General features: G+C 38.8%; 1 protein-coding gene across 1 annotated transcript in view; it reads right to left on the bottom strand.

The window, feature by feature from the left end:
* LOC126945862 (uncharacterized) overlaps positions 1 to 19,444 on the bottom strand; it is a 37,969-nt gene that overhangs the window by 16,947 nt on the left and 1,578 nt on the right. Inside the window, exons 3-4 of the mRNA XM_050775874.1 lie at positions 18,509 to 18,572; positions 17,893 to 18,020 (exon numbers count right to left, since the gene is read on the bottom strand). Of these exons, the coding sequence (XP_050631831.1) occupies positions 17,893 to 18,020; positions 18,509 to 18,572 (192 nt within the window). The remainder of the gene's footprint in view (positions 1 to 17,892; positions 18,021 to 18,508; positions 18,573 to 19,444) is intronic.

Here is a 19,444-nt window from a genome sequence, read left to right as displayed (position 1 = left end):
CCTCTACACAAATCAACTAGAAAATCAAGAAGAAATGTATAAATTCCTGGACATATACACCCTCCCAAGACTGAATCGAGAAGAAGTCGAATCCCCGAATAGACCAATAACAAGTTCTGAAATTGAGGCAGTAATTAATAGCCTACCAACGAAAAGAAAACCAGGACCAGGCAGATTCACAGCCTAATTCTACCAGAGGTACAAAGAGGAGCTGGTACCATTCTTTCTGAAACTATTCCAAACAATGGAAAAAGAGAGACTTCTCCCTAACTCATTTTATGAGGCCAACATCATCCTAATACCAAAACCTGGCAGAGATAGAACAAAAAAGAGAAAATTTCGGGCCAATATCCCTGATGAAGATCGGTGCAAAAATCCTCAATAAAATACTGGCAAACTGAATCCAGTAGCATATTATGAAGCTCATCCACCATGATCAAGTCAGCTTCATCCCTGGGATGCAAGGCTGGTTCAACATATGCAAATCAATAAACGTAACCCATCACATAAATAGAACCAATGACAAAAGCCACAATTATCTCAACAGATGCAGAAAAGGCCTTTAATAAAATTCAACATTCCCTCATGCTAAAAACTCTCAATAAACTAGGTATTGATGGAACATACCTTAAAATAGTAAGAGCTATTTATGACAAACCCATAGCCAATATCATATTGAATGGGCAAAAGCTGGAAGCAGTCCCTTTGAAAACAGGCACAAGACAAGCATGCCCTCTCTCACCACTCCTATTCAACATAGTACTGGAAGTTCTGGCCAGGGCAATCAGGCAAGAGAAAGAAATAAAGGGTACTCAAATAGGAAGAGAGAAAGTCAAATTTTCTGTTTGCAGATGACATGACCGTATATTTAGAAAACCCCATTGTCTCAGCCCAAAAACTCCTTAAGCTGATAAGCAACTTCAGCAAAGTCTCAGAATACAAAATCAATGTACAAAAATCACAGGCATTCCTATACACCAATAATAGACGAGCAGAGAGTCAAATCATGAGTGAACTCCCATTCACAATTGCTAAAAAGAGAATAAAACACTTAGAAATACAAACGTGAAGGACCTCTTCAAGGAGAACTAAAAACCACTGCTCAAGAAAATAAGAGAGGACACAAACAAATGGAAAAATATTCCATGCTCATGGATAGGAAAAATCAATATTATGAAAACAGCCATGTTGCCCAAAGTAATTTATAGATTCAATGTTATTCCCATCAAGCTACCATTTATTTTCTTCACAGAATTAGAAAAAAACTACTTTAAATTTCACATGGAACAAAAAAAGGAGCCGGAATAGCCAAGACAATCCTAAGCAGAAAGAACAAAGCTGGAGGCATCACACTACACAACTTCAAACTATGCTACAGGGCTACAGTAACCAAAGCAGCATGGTATTGGTACCAAAACAGATATGTAGACCAATGGAACAGAATAGAGACTTAAGAAGTAAGACTACACATCTGCAATCATCTGATCTTCAACAAATCTGATAAAAACAAGCAATGGGGAAAGCATTCCCTATTTAATAAATGGTGCTGGGAAAACTGGCCAGCCATATGTAGAAAGCTGAAACTGGACCCCTTCCTTACACCTTATACAAAAATAAACTCAAGATGGATTAAAGACTTAAATGTAAAGCCAAAAACCATATAAACACTAGAAGAAAACCTAGGCAATACTATTCAGGACATAGGCATGGGCAAAGACTTCATGACTAAAACACCAAAAGCAATGGCAACAAAAGCCAAAATTGACAAATGGGATCTAATAAAACTAAAGAGCTTCTGCACAGCAAAAGAAACTATCATCAGAGTGAACAGGCAACCTATAGAATGGGAGAACATTTTTGCAACCTATCCATCTGACAAAGATCTAATATCCAGAATCTACAAGGAATTTAAACAAATTTACAAGAAAAAAACAACCCCATCAAAAAGTGGGCAAAGGATATGAACAGACACTTCTCAAAAGAAGGCATTTATACAGCCAACAAACATGAAAAAATGCTCATCATCACTGGTCATCAGAGAAATGCAAATCAAAACCACAATAAGATACCATCTCATGCCAGTTAGAACGGCGATCATTAAAAAGTCAGAAACAACAGATGCTAGAGAGGTTGTGGAGAAATAGGAACGCTTTTACACAGTTGGTGGGAGTGTAAATTAGTTCGATCATTGTGGAAGACAGTGTGACGATTCCTCAAGGATCTAGAATCAGAAATACCCCTTGACTCAGCAATCCCATTACTGGATATATACCCAAAGTATTATAAATCATTCTACTATAAAGACACATGCACACATATATTTATTGCAGCACTATTTACAACAGCAAAGACTTTGAACCAACTCCAATGCCCATCAATGATAGACTGGATAAAGAAAATGTGGCACATATACACCATGGAATACTATACAGCTATAAAAAGAATGAGTTCATGTCCTTTGCAGGGACATGGATGAAGCTGGAAACCATCATTCTCAGCAAACAAACACAGGAACAGAAAACCAAACACTGCACGTTCTCACTCATAGTGGGAGTTGAACAATGAGAACACACGGACACAGGGAGGGGAACATCACACACCAGGGCCTGGCAAGGGTTGGGAGAAGGGGAGGGAGAGCATTAGGACAAATACCTAATGTATGTGGGGCTTAAAACCTAGATGACAGGTTGATAGGTGCAGTAAACCACCGTGGCACATGTATACCTATGTAACAAACCTGTATGTTCTGCACATGTACCACAGAACTTAAAGTAAATTTTATTTTAAAAAGAATTAATGGAAATGCAGAAAAGATCAGTGAAAAATATGAACTGGTATCATTATCAATTTGATTGCCAGATATGTCTTCTAAGTGTTTCACTTTCTATTCCGCTACTACAAAAGTTTGTGCCAGAATCTATTTAAAATAAATACAACACATAATCTCAAAAAAAATGAAAGGGGACCAAACTACAGAAAGAGACTATATTAAAAAATTATTATAAGAATACCGTATAACTTTTACACCAATAATTTTGAAAATCTGGGTGAAATGGATAATTTCTAGGAAAATTAGTCCAAGAATTGTCCTATGAAATAGAAGACTTACATAAACCTGTTAATCACTGAAGAATGTATAATGATAATCAATAATCTACCTTAAAAGTCACCATTTCCAGAAATTTTGTGGGTGTTTGACAAAGCCATCTAGGAACAGAATAATGAAACTTTCCAAACATTTTTTCCATATTAAAAAAATGGTAAATGACACCACACAGCTATAAGGCTGGTATAATCTTGATACCAAAACTGACAAGTAAGGGAAAGAAAATGATAGCCCACCTCACATATGAACCTTGATATAAAAACATATAACCTTGATACAAAAATTGAACAAGCACAAGAGAACTACAGGCCAGCATTTTTCACAGGAGTGCTAATAGCATTTTTGTTGAGACCGTTCTTCATTTAGCATCCCTAGTCACCATTTCCTCAATTATAGTAGGACTCCCCCAACTCACACACTCAATAAACTGACAACCAAAAGCACCTCCAGATATTTCCAAATGCCTTCTTGAGGGGTAGTTTTGCCCAACTGAGGATCAACGCTATAGGCAATCTCATTTATAAACACAGATTTTTAAAATGCCAAATAAAATACTAGTCACTCAAATCCTGCAGTAGATTTAAAAAGATACATTGTGCCCCAATAGGCTAATCCTAGGACTGCAGGGAAGGTTTAACATTTAAAGATGTGTCAACGTGGAACAGGGCACTAACTCCTTACTTAGAAAACTGGCAATTAAAGGGAAAGAGTTAAGAATTTACTGTGTCTTTCCCATAGAAACTGTGTTTTAGGCTTACCAAATAACCCTAGTAGATGAAGGATAGTTCTTCTTACAGAGGAATTCTAGCTGATGAATACTGAAAGAATGATAGAATTAGAAAATCATTACTTTGAAATCCCTAATGAAATAATTGATTCGAATAACAATTATCAAATAAATGGTAAAGCAATGCAAAAGGTGAAAGGATGATGGAGAACTTTACAATGAAGGGATCAGACTATCACCACCTCAATCCATTTTTAGTATTACTAAAAGTGAGACAACTGCAAATTACATAAAAGGAAGTATAATAATTTTAAAAACCTGAATCTAATCAAGTCTTTTTATTCTTTTTTTGAGACAAGGTCTCACTCTGTTGACCAGGCTGGACTGCAGTAGCATGATCACTGCCCACTGCAGCCTTGACCTCCCCAGGCTCACGTGATTCTTCTACCTCAGCCTACCAAGTAGCTGGGACTACAGGCGTGGGCCACCACAGCAGCTCATTTTTGCATTTTTTTAAAGACGAGTTTTCACCATATTGTCCAGGCTGATCTTGAACTCCTGGGCTCAAGCGATTCGCCCACCTCCCAAAGTACCTCCCAAAGTGCTGAGATTACAGGTATGAGCCACACCACCCAGTCTAATCAAGTCTTTAGCTTTACATTCCAGTTTACAAGAAACAACAGGCAATACAGAAACAAGTAAAGTAACACCTCAAGGAAGTAATCAGTCAAATCCAGAATATGGAACAGTCTAGAGGACAAATGCCAAGTTTCTTCAACAAGCCAATGTCATTATGATAAAAGAGAGGAGGTACTGTTTGGTTTTAGCTTTTAAAATTTTTTAAAGAAACTTAAGAGATATAACATAATACAATAAGGTGACCTCAATTGGATCTGGATTCCAACAAACCTCAATGGCAAAAACATTTTCAGACAATTAGAAAAATCAGATTATTCACCAAGTATTAGTGTGATGATGGCATTGTGACTATATGAGAAGATGTTCTTTTTGCTGTAATTCTTTTGCTATGCATACTGAAATATTGAGGAGTGAAATTATATGATATTCCTGATTAGCCTAAAATATTCCAGCATAAAAGAGGGGAACAGCATAGTTGAAACAAGTATGGCAAAATGTTGATGGCTATTGAAGCTGAGTTATAAGTATGTAGGGGGTTTTATTGTACATTCTACTGTTATGTACATTTGGAAATTTTAATAAAAAATTGTTAAAGCTATCAATGCAATTTTATGCATTAATAATGTAAAGGGAGAAAACTATATGTCCGACTTACAGGTGAAAAAACAATGGATAAAGCTTTCCTTTTTCATCCATTCTTGTTTTTGGTTTTTGTTTTTGGGTTTTTTTTTGTTTGTTTGTTTTTTTGAGACATGGTCTCGCTCTGTCGCCCAGGCTGGAGTACAGTGGTGCAGTCACAGCTCACTGAAGTCTCAACCATCCCAGGCTCAAGCAATCCTACTATCTCAGCCCTCACCAAGTATCTTGGATTCTGTACAGGCACATGCCACCACACCTCGCTAATTTGTTTTTATTATTATTTTGTAGGGACGAGGTTTTGCTATGTCTCAAACTCCTGGACTCAAGTGATCTACTCTACTTAGCCTCCCAAATTGCTAGGATTACAGGCATGATCATTCTTGTTTTTAAAAAGCCTCGAAAAGGCAGAAATTCAACAGAGTTTATTTGACTTAATAAAGGGTAACTGCCAGACACCCACAGCAAACCTAATACTTGATGACATTTTAGAAGCATTCCCATTAAATGGAAGGATAAAATAAAGATATTTGATATTGCTATGATTCAAATTTAAATCGGAGGTCCTAGCCAATGCATTAAAACACAAAAAGCACACATGGTATACAGGCTAAAGACAAAGAGACAAAAACTATCAGTATTTGTAATCATCTGTTTTCCTACCAATAAAATCCAATAGAATCAACAAAAAATCTATTAGAAAGAAAAGAGAATTTATTAGTAAAGTTGCTGGCACAAGACAACATACAAAAACCAATAGCTTTCTTATACTCCTATAGTAATTACAAAATGAAAGAAAAAGTTCTATTCACGGTAGCAACAAAAATGAAGTTATCTAGAAATAAAGCAAACAAGATATGTTCAAAATATTTACAGAGAGAAGTACGAAGTATTACTAAAGGACTTAAAAATTTGGATAAATGGAAAGTCATACCATGTTTATTTATATAAAGACTCATTCATGTAAAGATGCTAACTCTCCCTGGTTAAACCTGTAAACTCGGTGAAATACCAAATAAAAATGCTAATAAGATCCACATGGGTGTGATAATCTGCATTTAAAAGTCATTGAAATAGTAAATATGTAAAAATAACCACAAAAATGAAAGGAGGCTCTTTCAATGCCAGATAACAAACATATTATAAAAATATAAAAATGAAAAGTATTATAAAAATATAAAAATGAAAAGTGAATATAAAAATGAAAACATATTATAAAAATATAAAAATGAAAGGTGTGGATACAGGTATAAATAAATGGATCAACAGAATCAAATAGAGAATCCTGAAACAAACCCAAGTATTCATAAGAATCTAATATTGATTAAAAGTAGTATTTAAAAGTCAGTGGAGAAAAGAAAGAGGCATGTAAGATATTCATTACAGCAGGTTTTACACTGGCAAAAATTTAGAAATAACCATGTCAGTGGGGAAATGGCTACACAAATTATAGTCTATTTATTCTAGTAGAATATCCTAGTATTTATCCTAGTATTCATAGTAGAATACTATGCAACCAAGAAAATGGTAGATTTATATGTATTAACATGAAAAGCTGTCAGACATTATGTTGGGTAAAAGTAGCAAACAGCAAAACAATACATATAGCATAACACAATTCATATTTTTAAGGCCACTAAATAATATTATATATTCCCTACACATGCAGACGTGTTTGTAAATGCTTGTGAATGAATTTTAAAAAGATGCAAGAGAGATTCCATTCCAAGATGGCTGAATAGGAACAGCTCCAGTCTGCAGCTCCCAGCGTGATCAACGCAGAAGAAGGTGATTTCTGCATTTCCAACTGAGGTACCTGGTTCATCTCATTGGGACTGGCTGGACAGTGCATGCAGCCCATAGAGGGTGAGCCAAAGCAGGGCGCGGCATCGCCTTACCCAGGAAGCACAAGAGGTGGGGAGATTTCCCTTTCCTAGCCAAGGGAAGCCGTGACACACTGTACCTGGAAAATCAGGCCACTCCCACCCAAATTCTATGCTTCACCAATGGTCTTAGCAAACGGCACACCAGGAGATTATATCCTGCACCTGGCTCAGTGGGTCCCATGCCCATAGAGCCTTGCTCACTGCTAGCACAGCAGTCTGAGATTGACTGGCGAGGCAGCAGCCTGGCAGGGGGAGGGGCATCCACCATTGCTGAGGCTTGAGTAGGTAAACAAAACTGCTGGGGAAGCTCAAACTGGACGCAGCCCACTGCAGCTCTGCAAGGCCTGCTGCCTCTGTAGACCCCACCTCTGGGGACAGGGCATAGCTGAACAAAAAGCAGCAGAAACTCCTGCAGACTTAAACGTCCCTGTCTGACAGTTCTGAAGAGAGCAGTGGTTCCCCCAGCATGGTGTTTGAGCTCTGAGAAAAGACAGACTGCCTCCTCAAGTGGGTCCCTGACCCCCATGTAGCCTAACGGGCAGACACCTCCCAGTAGGGGATGACTGACACCTCATACAGGCAGGTGCCCCTCTGGGGTGAAGCTTCCAGAGGAAGGATTAGGCAGCAATATTTGCTGTTCTGCAGCCTCCACTTGTGATACCCAGGAAAACAGGGCCTGGAGTGGACCTCCAGCAAACTCCAACAGACCTGCAGCTGAAGGACCTGACTGTTAGAAGGAAAACTAATAAACAGAAAGGAACAGCATCAACATCAACAAAAAGGACATCCACACCAAAACCCCATCTGTAGGTCACCATCATCAAAGAGCAAAGGTAGATAAAACCACAAAGATGGGGAGAAACCAGAGCAGGAAAGCTGAAAATTCTAAAAACCAGAGCACCTCTTCTCCTCCAAAGGATCGCAGCTCCTCGCCAGCAATGGAACAAAGCTGGATGGCGAATGACTTTGACGAGCTGATAGAAGTAGGCTTCGGAAGGTCAGTAATAACAAACTTCTCTGAGCTAAAGGAGGATGTTTGAACCCATTGCAAGGAGGCTAAAAACCTTGAAAAAAGATTAGATGAATGGCTAACTAGAATAAACAGTGCAGAGAAGACCTTAAATGACCTGATGGAGCTGAAAACCATGGCACAAGAACTATGTGATGCATGCACAAGCTTCAACAGCTGATTAAATCAAGTGGAAGAAAGGGTATCAGTCATTGAAGATCAAATTATTGAAATAAAGCAAGAAGAGAAGTTTAGAGAAAAAAAGAGTAAAAAGAAACAAACAAAGCCCTCCAAGAAATATGAGACTACATGAAAAGACCAAATCTACGTTTGATTGGTGTACCTGAAAGTGACAGAAAGAATGGAACCAAGTTGGAAAACACTCTTCAGGATATTAATTATCCAGGAGAATTGCCCCAACCTAGCAAGGCAGGCCAACATTCAAATTCAAGAAACACAGAGAACACCACAAAGATACTCCCTGAGAAGAGCAACCCCAAGACACATAACTGTCAGTTTCACCAAGGTTGAAATGAAATGTTAAGGGCAGCCAGAGAGAAAGCTCGGGTTACCCACAAAGGGAAGCCCATCAGACTAACAGCAGATCTCTTGGCAGAAACTCTACAAGCCAGAAGAGAGTCGGGGCCAATATTCAACATTCTTAAATAATTTTCAACTCAGAATTTCATATCCAGCCAAACTAAGCTTTGTAAGTGAAGGAGAAAATCCTTCACAGACAAGCAAATGCTGAGAGATTCTGTCACCACCAGGCCTGTCTTACAAGACCTCCTGAAGGAAGCACTAAGCATGGAAAGGAACAACCAGTATCAGCCACTGCAAAAACATTCCAAATTGTAAAGACCATTGACGCTAGGAAGAAACTGCATCAACTAATGGGCAAAATAACCAGGAAACATCATAATGACAGGATCAAATTCATACATAACAATATTAACCCTAAATATAAATGGGCTGAATGCCCCAATTAAAATACACAGACTGCCAAACTGGATAAGGCTTCAAGACCCATCAGTATGCTGTATTCAGGAGACCATCTCACATGCAGAGAAACACATAGGCTCAAAATAAAGGGATGGAGGAAGATCTACCAAGCAAATGGAAAACAAAAAAAAGTAGGGGTTGCAATCCTACTCTCTGACGAAACAGACTTTAAACCAACAGAGGTCAAAAGAGACAAAGAAGGCCGTTACATAATGGTAAAGGGATCAATTCAACAAGAAGAGCTAACTATCCTAAATATATATGCACCCAATACAGGAGCACCCAGGTTCATAAAGCAAGTCCTTAGAGACCTACAAAGAGACTTAGACTCCCACACAATAATAATGGGAGACTTTAACACCCCACTGTCAATATTAGACAGATCAATGAGACAGAAGTTTAACAAGGATATACAAGACTTGAACTCAGCTCAGCACCAAGGAGAGCAAATAGACATCTACAGAACTCTCCACCCCAAATCAACAGAATATACATTCTTCTCAGCACCACATTGCACTTATTCCAAAATTGACCACATAGCTGGAAGTAAAGTACTCCTCAGCAAATATAAAAGAACAGAAATCACAACAAACTGTCTCTCAGACCACAGTGCAATCAAATTAGAGCTCAGGATTAAGAAACTCACTCAAAACCGCACAACTACATGGAAACTGAATAACCTGCTCTTGAATGACTACTGGGTAAATAAGGAAACGAAGGCAGAAATAAAGATGTTATTTGAAACCAATGAGAACAATGAGACAACATACCAGAATCTCTGGGACACATTTAAAGCAGTGTGTAGAGGGAAATTTATACCACTAAATACCCACAAAAGAAAGCAGGAAAGATCTAAGATCGACACCCTAACATCACAATTAAAAGAACTAGAGAAGCAAGAGCAAACAAATTCAAAAGCCAACAGAAGGCAAGAAATAACTACGATCAGAGCAGAACTGAATGAGATACAGAAACAAAAAAACCCTTCAAAAAAATCAATGAATCCAGGAGCTGGTTTTTTGAAAAGATCAACAAAATTGATAGACTGCTAGCAAGACTAATAACGAAGAAAAGAGAGAAGAATCAAATAGACACAATAAAAAATGATAAAGGGGATATCACCACCAATCCCACAGAAACACAAACTACCATCAGAGAATACTATCAACACCTCTATGCAAATAAACTAGAAAATCAAAATCTAGAAGAAATGGATAAATTCCTGGACTCATACACCCTCCCAAGACTAAACCAGGAAGAAGTTGAATCTCTGAACAGACCAATAACAGGCTCTGAAATTGAGGCAATAATTAATAGCCTATCAACCAAAAAAAGTCCAGGACCAAACGGATTCACAGCTGAATTCTACCAGAGGTACAAAGAGGAGTTGGTACCATTACTTCTGAAACTATTCCAATCAATAGAAAAAGAGGGAATCCTCCCTAACTCATTTTATGAGGCCAGCATCATCCTGATACCAAAGCCTGGCAGAGATACAACAAAAAAAAGAGAATTTTAGACCAATATCCCTAATGAACTTTGATGTGAAAATCCTCAATAAAATACTGGCAAACCGAATACAGCAGCACATCAAAAAGCTTATCCACCATGATCAAGTGGGCTTCATCCCTGGGATGCAAGGCTGGTTCAACATACGCAAATCAATATATGTAATCCATCACATACACAGAACCAATGACAAAAGCCACATTATTATCTCAATAGATGCAGAAAAGGCCTTCAACAAAATTCAACAGCCCTTCATTCTAAAAACTCTCAATAAACTAGGTGTTGATGGACCGTATCTCAAAATAATAAGAGCTATTTATGACAAACCCATAGCCAATATCATACTGAATGGGCAAAAGCTGGAAGCAGTCCCTTTGAAAACTGGCACAAGACAGGGATGCCCTCTCTCACCACTCCTATTCAACATAGTGTTGGAAGTTCTGGCCAGGGTAATCAAGTAAGAGAAAGAGATAAAGGGCATTCAATTAGGAAAAGAGGAAGTCAAATTGTCCCTGTTTGCAGATGACATGATTGTATATTTAGAAAACCCCATCGTCTCAGCCCAAAACCTCCTTAAGCTGATAAGCAACTTCAGCAAAGTCTCAGGATACAAAATTAATGTGCAAAAATCACAAGCATTCCTATACACCAAGAACAGACAAACAGCCAAATCATGAGTGAACTCCCATTCACATTTGCTACAATGAGAATAAAATACCTAGGAATCCAATTCACAAGGTAAGTGAAGTAGCTCTTCAAGGAGAACTACGAACCACTGCTCGACAAAATAAAAGAGGACACAAACAAATGGAAAAACATTTCATGCTCATGGATAGGAAGAATCAATATCATGAAAATGGCCTCACTGCCCGAGGTAATTTATAGATTCAATGCCATCCCCATCAAGCTACAAATGACTTTCTTCACAGAATTGGAAAAAACTACTTCAAATTTCATATGGAACCAAAAAAGAGCCTGCATTGCCAAGACAATCCTAAGCAAAAAGAACAAAGCTGGAGGCATCTCGCTACCTGACTTCAAACTATACTACAAGGCTACAGTAACCAAAACAGCATGGTACCGGTACCAAAACAGAGAGATAGACCAATGGAACAGAACAGAGGCCTCAGAAATAACACCACACATCTACAACCATCTGATCTTTGACAAACCTGAGAAAAACAAGAAATGGGGAAAGGATCCCCTATTTAATAAATGGTGCTGGGAAAACTGGCTAGCCATATGCAGAAAGCTGAAACTGGATCTTTTCCTTACACCTTATACAAAAATGAATTCAAGATGTATTAAAGACATTAATGTTAGACCTAAAACCATAAAAACTCTAGAAGAAAACCTAGCAATACCATTCAGGACATAGGCAAGGGCAAGAACTTCATGACTAAAACACCAAAAGCAATGGCAACAAAAGCCAAAATAGACAACTGGAATCTAATTAAACTAAAGAGCTTCTACACAGTAAAATAAACTACCATCAGAGTGAGCAGGCAACCAACAGAATGGCAGTAAAGTTTTGCAATCTACCCATCTGACAATGGGTTAATGTCCAGAATCTACAAAGAACTTAAACAAATTTACAAGAAAAAAACAATCCCATGAAAAAGTGGGCAAAGGATATGAACAGACACTTCTCAAAAGAAGACATTTATGTAGCCAACAGACACATGAAAAAATGCTCATCATCACTGGTCATCAGAGAAATGCAAATCAAAACCACAATGAGATACCATCTCACACCAGTTAGAATGGCAATCATTAAAAAGTCAGGAAACAACAGGTGCTGGAGAGGATGTGGAGAAACAGGAATGCTTTTACACTGTTGGTGGGAGTGTAAACTAGTTCAACCATTGTGGAAGACAGTGTGGCGACTCCTCAAGGATCTAGAACTAGAAATACCATTTGATCCAGCGATCCCATTACTGGGTATATACCCAAAGGACTAAAATCATGCTACCATAAAGACACATGCACACGTTTATTGCGGCACTATTCACCATAGCAAATACTTGGAACCAACTCAAATGTCCATCAATGATAGACTGGGTTAAGAAAATGTGGCACATATATACCATGGAATACTATGCAGCCATAAAAAGGATGAGTTCATGTCCTTTGCAGGGACATGGATGCAGCTGGAAACCATCATTCTGAGCAAACTATCACAAGGACAGAAAACTAACCACCACATGTTCTCACTCATAGGTGGGAACTGAACAATGAGAACACTTGGACATAGGGCGGGGAACATCACACACAGGGGCCTGTCATGGGATGGGGGGCAGGAGGAGGGATAGCATTAGGAGAAATACCTAATGTAAATGACGAGTTAATGGGTGCAGCAAACCAACACGGCACATGTATACCGATGTAACAAACTGCACATTGTGCACATGTACCCTAGAACTTAAAGTATAATTTTTAAAAAAAGATGCAGGAGAAGAGTCAAATAGTGAGTAGAGACAGAGGAGGTAGAGAGGAAATCAATGATGATCAAAGGAAGTGTTCAGCTTCCGTGTAGTGCTCTAATCTTTCAAAAGAAAAATGTATTCATGTATCATGTGTAATTAAATCAATAAATAAGAAATTAAAAGGCCGTATAACATTATGAATGAATCATGTTATGTAAATATGTATATAAATACTTATTTATTCACATAAAATGCATGGAAAGAAGACTGTAAGGACACTCACCAAACTATGGACAGTTGGTTGTTTATTGGGGTTTTTTTGGGTTTTTTATTTTTGGTGAGATGTCAGAGAGCAGTCAGGAAAGGCAAGTTTCAAGATTTACTCTCTCTATACCTGTGTATTATTTTGATCTTTTACCACGAAAATATGCTTATATATTATTAATTTAAAAATAAAGGCATGAAAAAAGTCAAAGACACATGGTTGAGTGGAAAAAGCTAGTTGCAAGATAACACAGTATTAACCTATTACATAAAAAGAAAACCAACGCACCAAAAGCATAAATATTTTGCATGTGTTTTATATAGATAGATAAAATTGCAAATGAAACAAAGAATAGTTGTCACATTTGAGGTAAGGCATTCAACTGGGTGGAGGTGAAGGAAAACAATCAGGTGACTAAGAGCCCAGCTCCAACAATAATTAGCTGTATGACCACATGCAAGTTACATGACCTCTTTGTGCCCTCAGTGTCTCTATCTGTAAAATGGAAAAAAATAACAGTACCTATTTCATGGATTGTTGTAAAGAGTAAACGTGCTAATCTCTTTAAAGAATTTAGAGTGGTGTTGGGCACAGTAAGGCCTATATAAGCATTTACTCTCATTGTTACACTTTTCTACATTTTTACAATTTTTATAATAATATATTCTTATATTCCTCATGTAATTCCTTGTGTATTCCTATAATTTTAAAAATAAAATTTGAAGCATAATATTAGAGAAAAAAGTTATAGAATGGCATATTGCAATTTTGTTAAACTTTTATTTTAGGTTTGGGGTATATGTGCAGTACAGGTTTGTTATATAGGTAAGCTCATGTCACAGGGGTTTGGTTTAGATTATTTTGTTATCCAGGTACTAAGCATAGTATCTGATAGTATTTTTCCTAATCCTCTCCCTCTTCCTACCCTCCTCCTTCAGGTAGTCCCCATTGTCTCTTGCTCCCTTCTTTCTGCCCATTGGTTTTCATTATTTAGCTCCCACATTTAAGTGTGAACATGCGGTATTTGTTTTTCTGTTCCTGTATTAATTTGCTAAGGATAATGACCTCCAGCTGCGTCATGTTCCTACAAAGGACATGATCTCATTCTTTTCTTTTTTTTTTTGGCTGCATAGCATTCCATCATGTATATGTATCACATTTTCTTTATCCAGTCTATCATTGACGGGCATTTAGGCTGATTCCATGTCTTTGCTATTGTGAACAGTGTACACTGCAAAATAATTTATAATTAGAGACAACTTAAATGTCTATCAATAGGGCAATAGTTAAATAAGTCATCACACATCGATAACATGGAATACTTTGCAACTCTTAAGAATGAGTTGGGCCGGGCTTGGTGGCTCACACCTGTAATCCCAGCACTTTGGGAGCCCGAGGTGGGAGGATTGGTTGAGTCCAGGAGTTTGAGATTAGCCTGGGCAAAATGGTGACACCCTATCTCTATTTGTATTAGTAATAAATTTTTTTTAAAGAAAAGAATGAGTTGGATGTCTATGTATGGACACTGAAATATAACCATTGTACATTTAGCATTCTTTAAAGTGATGAAATGGTATGTATCATTTTATATATTATATATGCATACATCTATTATGTGCATTTACATATTATGTATTTTATGTATACACACACATATACACACATGCTCCCCTATACTAACGTACACATAAACTGGCCTTTCACAATTTATCCTATATGCTTATGTGTTTGACTTTTTTCTTTGAGACGGGGTCTCCTCTGTCACCCAGGCTGGAATGCAGTGGCATGATCACAGCTCACTGCAGCCTCAACTTCCCCAGGCTCAGGTGATCCTCCCACCTCAGTTTCCCCAGTAGCTGGAACCACAGGCATGTGCCACCATGCCTGGCTAATTTTTTATATTTTTTGTAAAAATGGAGTTTGTCCAGGTTGCCCAGGCTGATCTCAAACTCCTGGGCTTAAGTGATCCACCAACTCTGAGCTTCCAAAATGCTAGGATTACTGGTGCCAGCCATCGTGCCTGGCCTGGTTATCATGTCATCCAAATATTACCAATGCTCACAGTATAAAGCCCAAATCCTTAAGGAGCCTGCCACCCAGCCTCAGCTCATATTACTCTCCTATGACTAGAGTAATTCTTAATATGCTCTAGTCATAGGAGATATCTTTCAGTTCTTCAAATTACTATACATATTCTAGTTTCAGGTCTTTGCACATGCTGTTTCCTTTACCTGGAACACGTCTTCCACCTACCCACCATCCACCTCCATCTACCCTAATTTATCTTTCAGTCCTCATCACTTCTTCAGGGAAGCCTCCCCTAACTTTCCAGACAGGGTTAGTCTGGAAACTAACCCTGTTATAACACTTACAGAACCCTTATTTTTCATGCATAGCTTTTTTTTTTTTTTTTTTTTTTTTGAGAAAGTTTTACTCTTGTTGCCCAGGCTGGAGTGCAATGGCGCGATCTCGGCTCACAGCAACCTCCGCCTTTTGGATTCAAGCGATTCTCCTGCCTCAGCCTCCCGAGTAGCTAGGATTATAGGCACATGACACCACGCCCAGGTAATTTTTGTATTTTTAGTAGAGATAGAGTTTCACGATCTTGGCCAGGCTGGTCTCAAACTCCTGACTTTGTGATACATCTGCCTCAGGCTCCCAAAGTTTTGGGATTACAGACGTGAGCCACTGCGCCTGGCCCATTCATAGCTCTTATCACAGTTTACAGCTTTCTATTTATAGGTAGGATTATTAATGTCTCTTATTACTCCTATTCGACTGTAAACTCCATGACAGCATCATTCTTGTCTGTCTTGTTACATCCTGACATCTAGTAAAGGCTCAGTAAATATTTGTGAAATAAATAACAGCCTTCCATTAATTAGGATGAACCTTGGCTTTGGCACTGGCTCCACTTTCCTCTCCATTTCAACCCCTGCCGTCATGTAAGCAACATCAATGTCTGTGGATGACTCATCCAACATGTTAGCTTCACTGCCCTTTGATCTCCTCTACTTCAGCAACCTCTGACCACATGCCACTTTCTAAGTCATTACTAGTCATTAGTTTCCTAGACCACCGAATAGGCATGGAGCTGCTCCACTTTAGAATTACTGAACTCTACTAGCCTAATCTCTGGCTACAACCTCCTAGTCCAGTTACTTCTTGGTTCTCAGAACACCCACTCCTCATTCTCTTTCTTTTTTAAAAAAAATTTTGATCAAGGACTCATTTCACAGCCAAACATTTTTCATTCTCATCAAGATCTCCCATCCTTTGATTTCTCCCATTCTGCAGCTCATTATCACCTCATGGCTTCAATCCCTACCCAGTGTAGGTGCCATGGTGCATCACTTCAACCACTTTCTTGCTGGCTACTTCACTGCCCTTGCATTTTTAATCTACCATTTATTGAGCAATTACTGTGAGCAACATTACATACATTATCTCTGCAACCTCTCACAAAATCCTTGAGGTAGTATCAGCATTGTCCCCTTTCACGGATAAGGAAACAGATTCTAAAAGAGGTGAAGTAGACTTCCAGGGCACTGGTGCTTGCTGGGGTGAGCTGGGTGGCAGTTAAGTGGCACAGTCTTGAGTGCTTCTGCTGCCAACTGTGAGCAAAGTCTCGCCACTGGCAGCCTGGCATGGCACTCCAACTGTAGCTGTGTCAGTGTGTTATGATGCCCTCCCACATCAACCTGGCTGGAATCTCCACTAGTAAAGTGAAATACTCAAGGCTCAACAGATGATGGCTACATTGACCTTCAGTTTAAGAAAAGCCCTCCTAAGATCCCCTATAAGGCCACTGCACTTGCCACTGTGCTGTTTTTCAATTGGTGCCTTTCTCATTATCATAGGCTCACCTTCTGGCTACATCAGCAAAGCAGGGGCAGACTGGGAAGTTCCAGTCCTGATCATTGACATTCTGGTATTCCTGCCCAGATTTTACCACCTGCACAGAGCCTACTATGCATCCAAAGGATTACTTCTAGGGCTTACCAGGATTACTTCTAGAGGTTGCTCCTAAAATGACATTCCAAACTTTGATGACTAGCACCCACTTCAGCCCCTAGGAGAAGAGTTACATTGAGACTGTGCCCAGCTTCAGGATATTGAGCAAAAACCAAAGCTAACTAAGGGTTAGGGAATTCTGCAGTTTACAGAAGTTTAACAAAACAATGGCCAGATTTTATGGGTCCATCCCAAAAAATGTTAACTGAGCTTACAATTTGCTAATTAAAACATGCTCTATTTTTCATCTCCTGGCCCTGGCAAAAGCTCTTGACAAGTTTTTCCATATGAATATGTATTATGGAAGAATAGCAATGCTAACTGTCTAAGAAAATGGGAGGTTATTCTCTAGTGGAAAGTGTTGTTCCCACCACCCTCTTTAGAGTTGAACATTTCTTTTAAGTAATCTTCATTGTCCATTTGTTCTTGCAGCAAATCAAATAATGCTGTATGTCTAACTTCTTATTACTAAGTAATTTGTTTTTAAAATATCTCAATATCTTATCTCCTACACTTATGTCTACCTTCATGTTCTGGTGGAAGACCTTGATAAAGTCAAATATCAGTGTGGGTCCATCTGTAACATTTTTCACTTGTTTTCTTATTGATAACAACCAGAAATTTTTTTAACCACAGAAGAAGTTTTCAAAGTGTAAACCCTTTCTCTATTTACCAATCCTTGGCCAGTTCTGATCCAGTTCACCAATAGGTTGGGCAGCATATAATTTGGGTCGTTGGGTCTTTTGTAGATCAGTATGTTCTGCATATGATGTCTTTAAGTAATGGACTTTTGGTTGTTTCCTAATGAAAAATGCAGATAAGTGGTTATTAGAGTTTATAACTCTATTGCTAGCACCTTATACTATGATGTCATTCTGCTAAAGATCGAAAGACTCAGCCTGGATCTCCAGAGGACTAGATTGTCTTAGGATGAATCTGTTTCCTAGCTTGCAGAAAGTGACTTATATTAAAAAGAAATTAAAATGTTGAAATCCCCCAAAAAAGAAATCAAGTAATTTGTGCAAGATCACACAGCTAGAAAGTGGTGGAGCAGGGTGCAATTGGGATCTCAAGGAGATAGGTCTGACTCCATGGTCTGTGCTCCAAACCAGTAAGCTATTTTGCCTCTCAGAGGGAAAGATAACTGACTGCAACATGGAGAATGAAAGAGGGAAGCAGGCAAATGTGAAGATTTGGAGACCATGGCAGCAATCCAAGTGAGAGTTGATGGTGGACTAATAATTATCTACTTGAACACTGCAAATAATTCCAAATAAAGTCCCACTTACTTCAGGCATGTGACTTTACAGGATGAACTTGGTGGGCTTTGGCTGACGGCACAACTAGGTATGCCTATAAGAAACCAAAAGAAATCAGTAGTTTAAGACATTATTTCAGAATAAAACTTTTAACTTTAACTTTTCTGCAAACGTATATATACACACACATATATAAAATATATGCACACATTATTTATTCCTAGGTATGCAGCCGTTTATTAAAGGCTTCCCATGTTCTGGGAATTTATTATAGTCTTATTTAAACTTCCAACCACCCTGTGAACTACCATTTTATAAATGAGGAATGTGAGGCTGGGTGCAGTGCCTCAGGCCTTTAATCCCAGCACTTTGGGAGGCTGAAGCAGGTGGATCGCTTGAGGTCAGGAGCTCCAAACCAGCCTAGACAACATGGAGCGATCCCATCTCTACAACAAATGCAAAAATTAGCCAGGCGTGGTGGTGTGTGCCTGTAATCCCAGCTACTTGGGAGGCTGAAACAGGAGAATTGCTTGAACCCGGGAGGCGTAGGCTGCAGTGAGCCGAGATTGCGCCACTGCACTCCAGCCTGGGTGACAGAGCGAGACTCAGTCTCAGTAAATAAATAAATAAATAAACAAATAAAGTGATGCACAAGAAGATCAAGAAAACTGCTTAATGTCACGGTTAGTTAATCGTAAAGATGGGCTCAGAAGGCAAGTCTGCTGCTCTCCTTCTAGTCACTTATCCAACGAAGTCCCAACCTTAGTTAGATTCATACTCCCTGACACCACCCACAGGCCATCAGGGCCGGGGCCGGGGGCGAGGGGGGACGGGAATCACGCAAGAAAGCAACTACAAATCTCCACTTTCCAACCTTATCAAGGAACTAACCCGCAAAACCTGTGCTAGTGATCTGCCAGGGAGGGGCCGAGCTTTATCCTGAAGGCCTCGAGGCACCCTTCCGCA

Source organism: Macaca thibetana, chromosome X (genome assembly GCF_024542745.1).
Source record: "Macaca thibetana thibetana isolate TM-01 chromosome X, ASM2454274v1, whole genome shotgun sequence".
Lineage (NCBI taxonomy): Eukaryota > Metazoa > Chordata > Mammalia > Primates > Cercopithecidae > Macaca > Macaca thibetana.
Note: the sequence above shows the minus strand (reverse complement) of the source record. Positions and strands in the feature narration are given on the sequence as shown.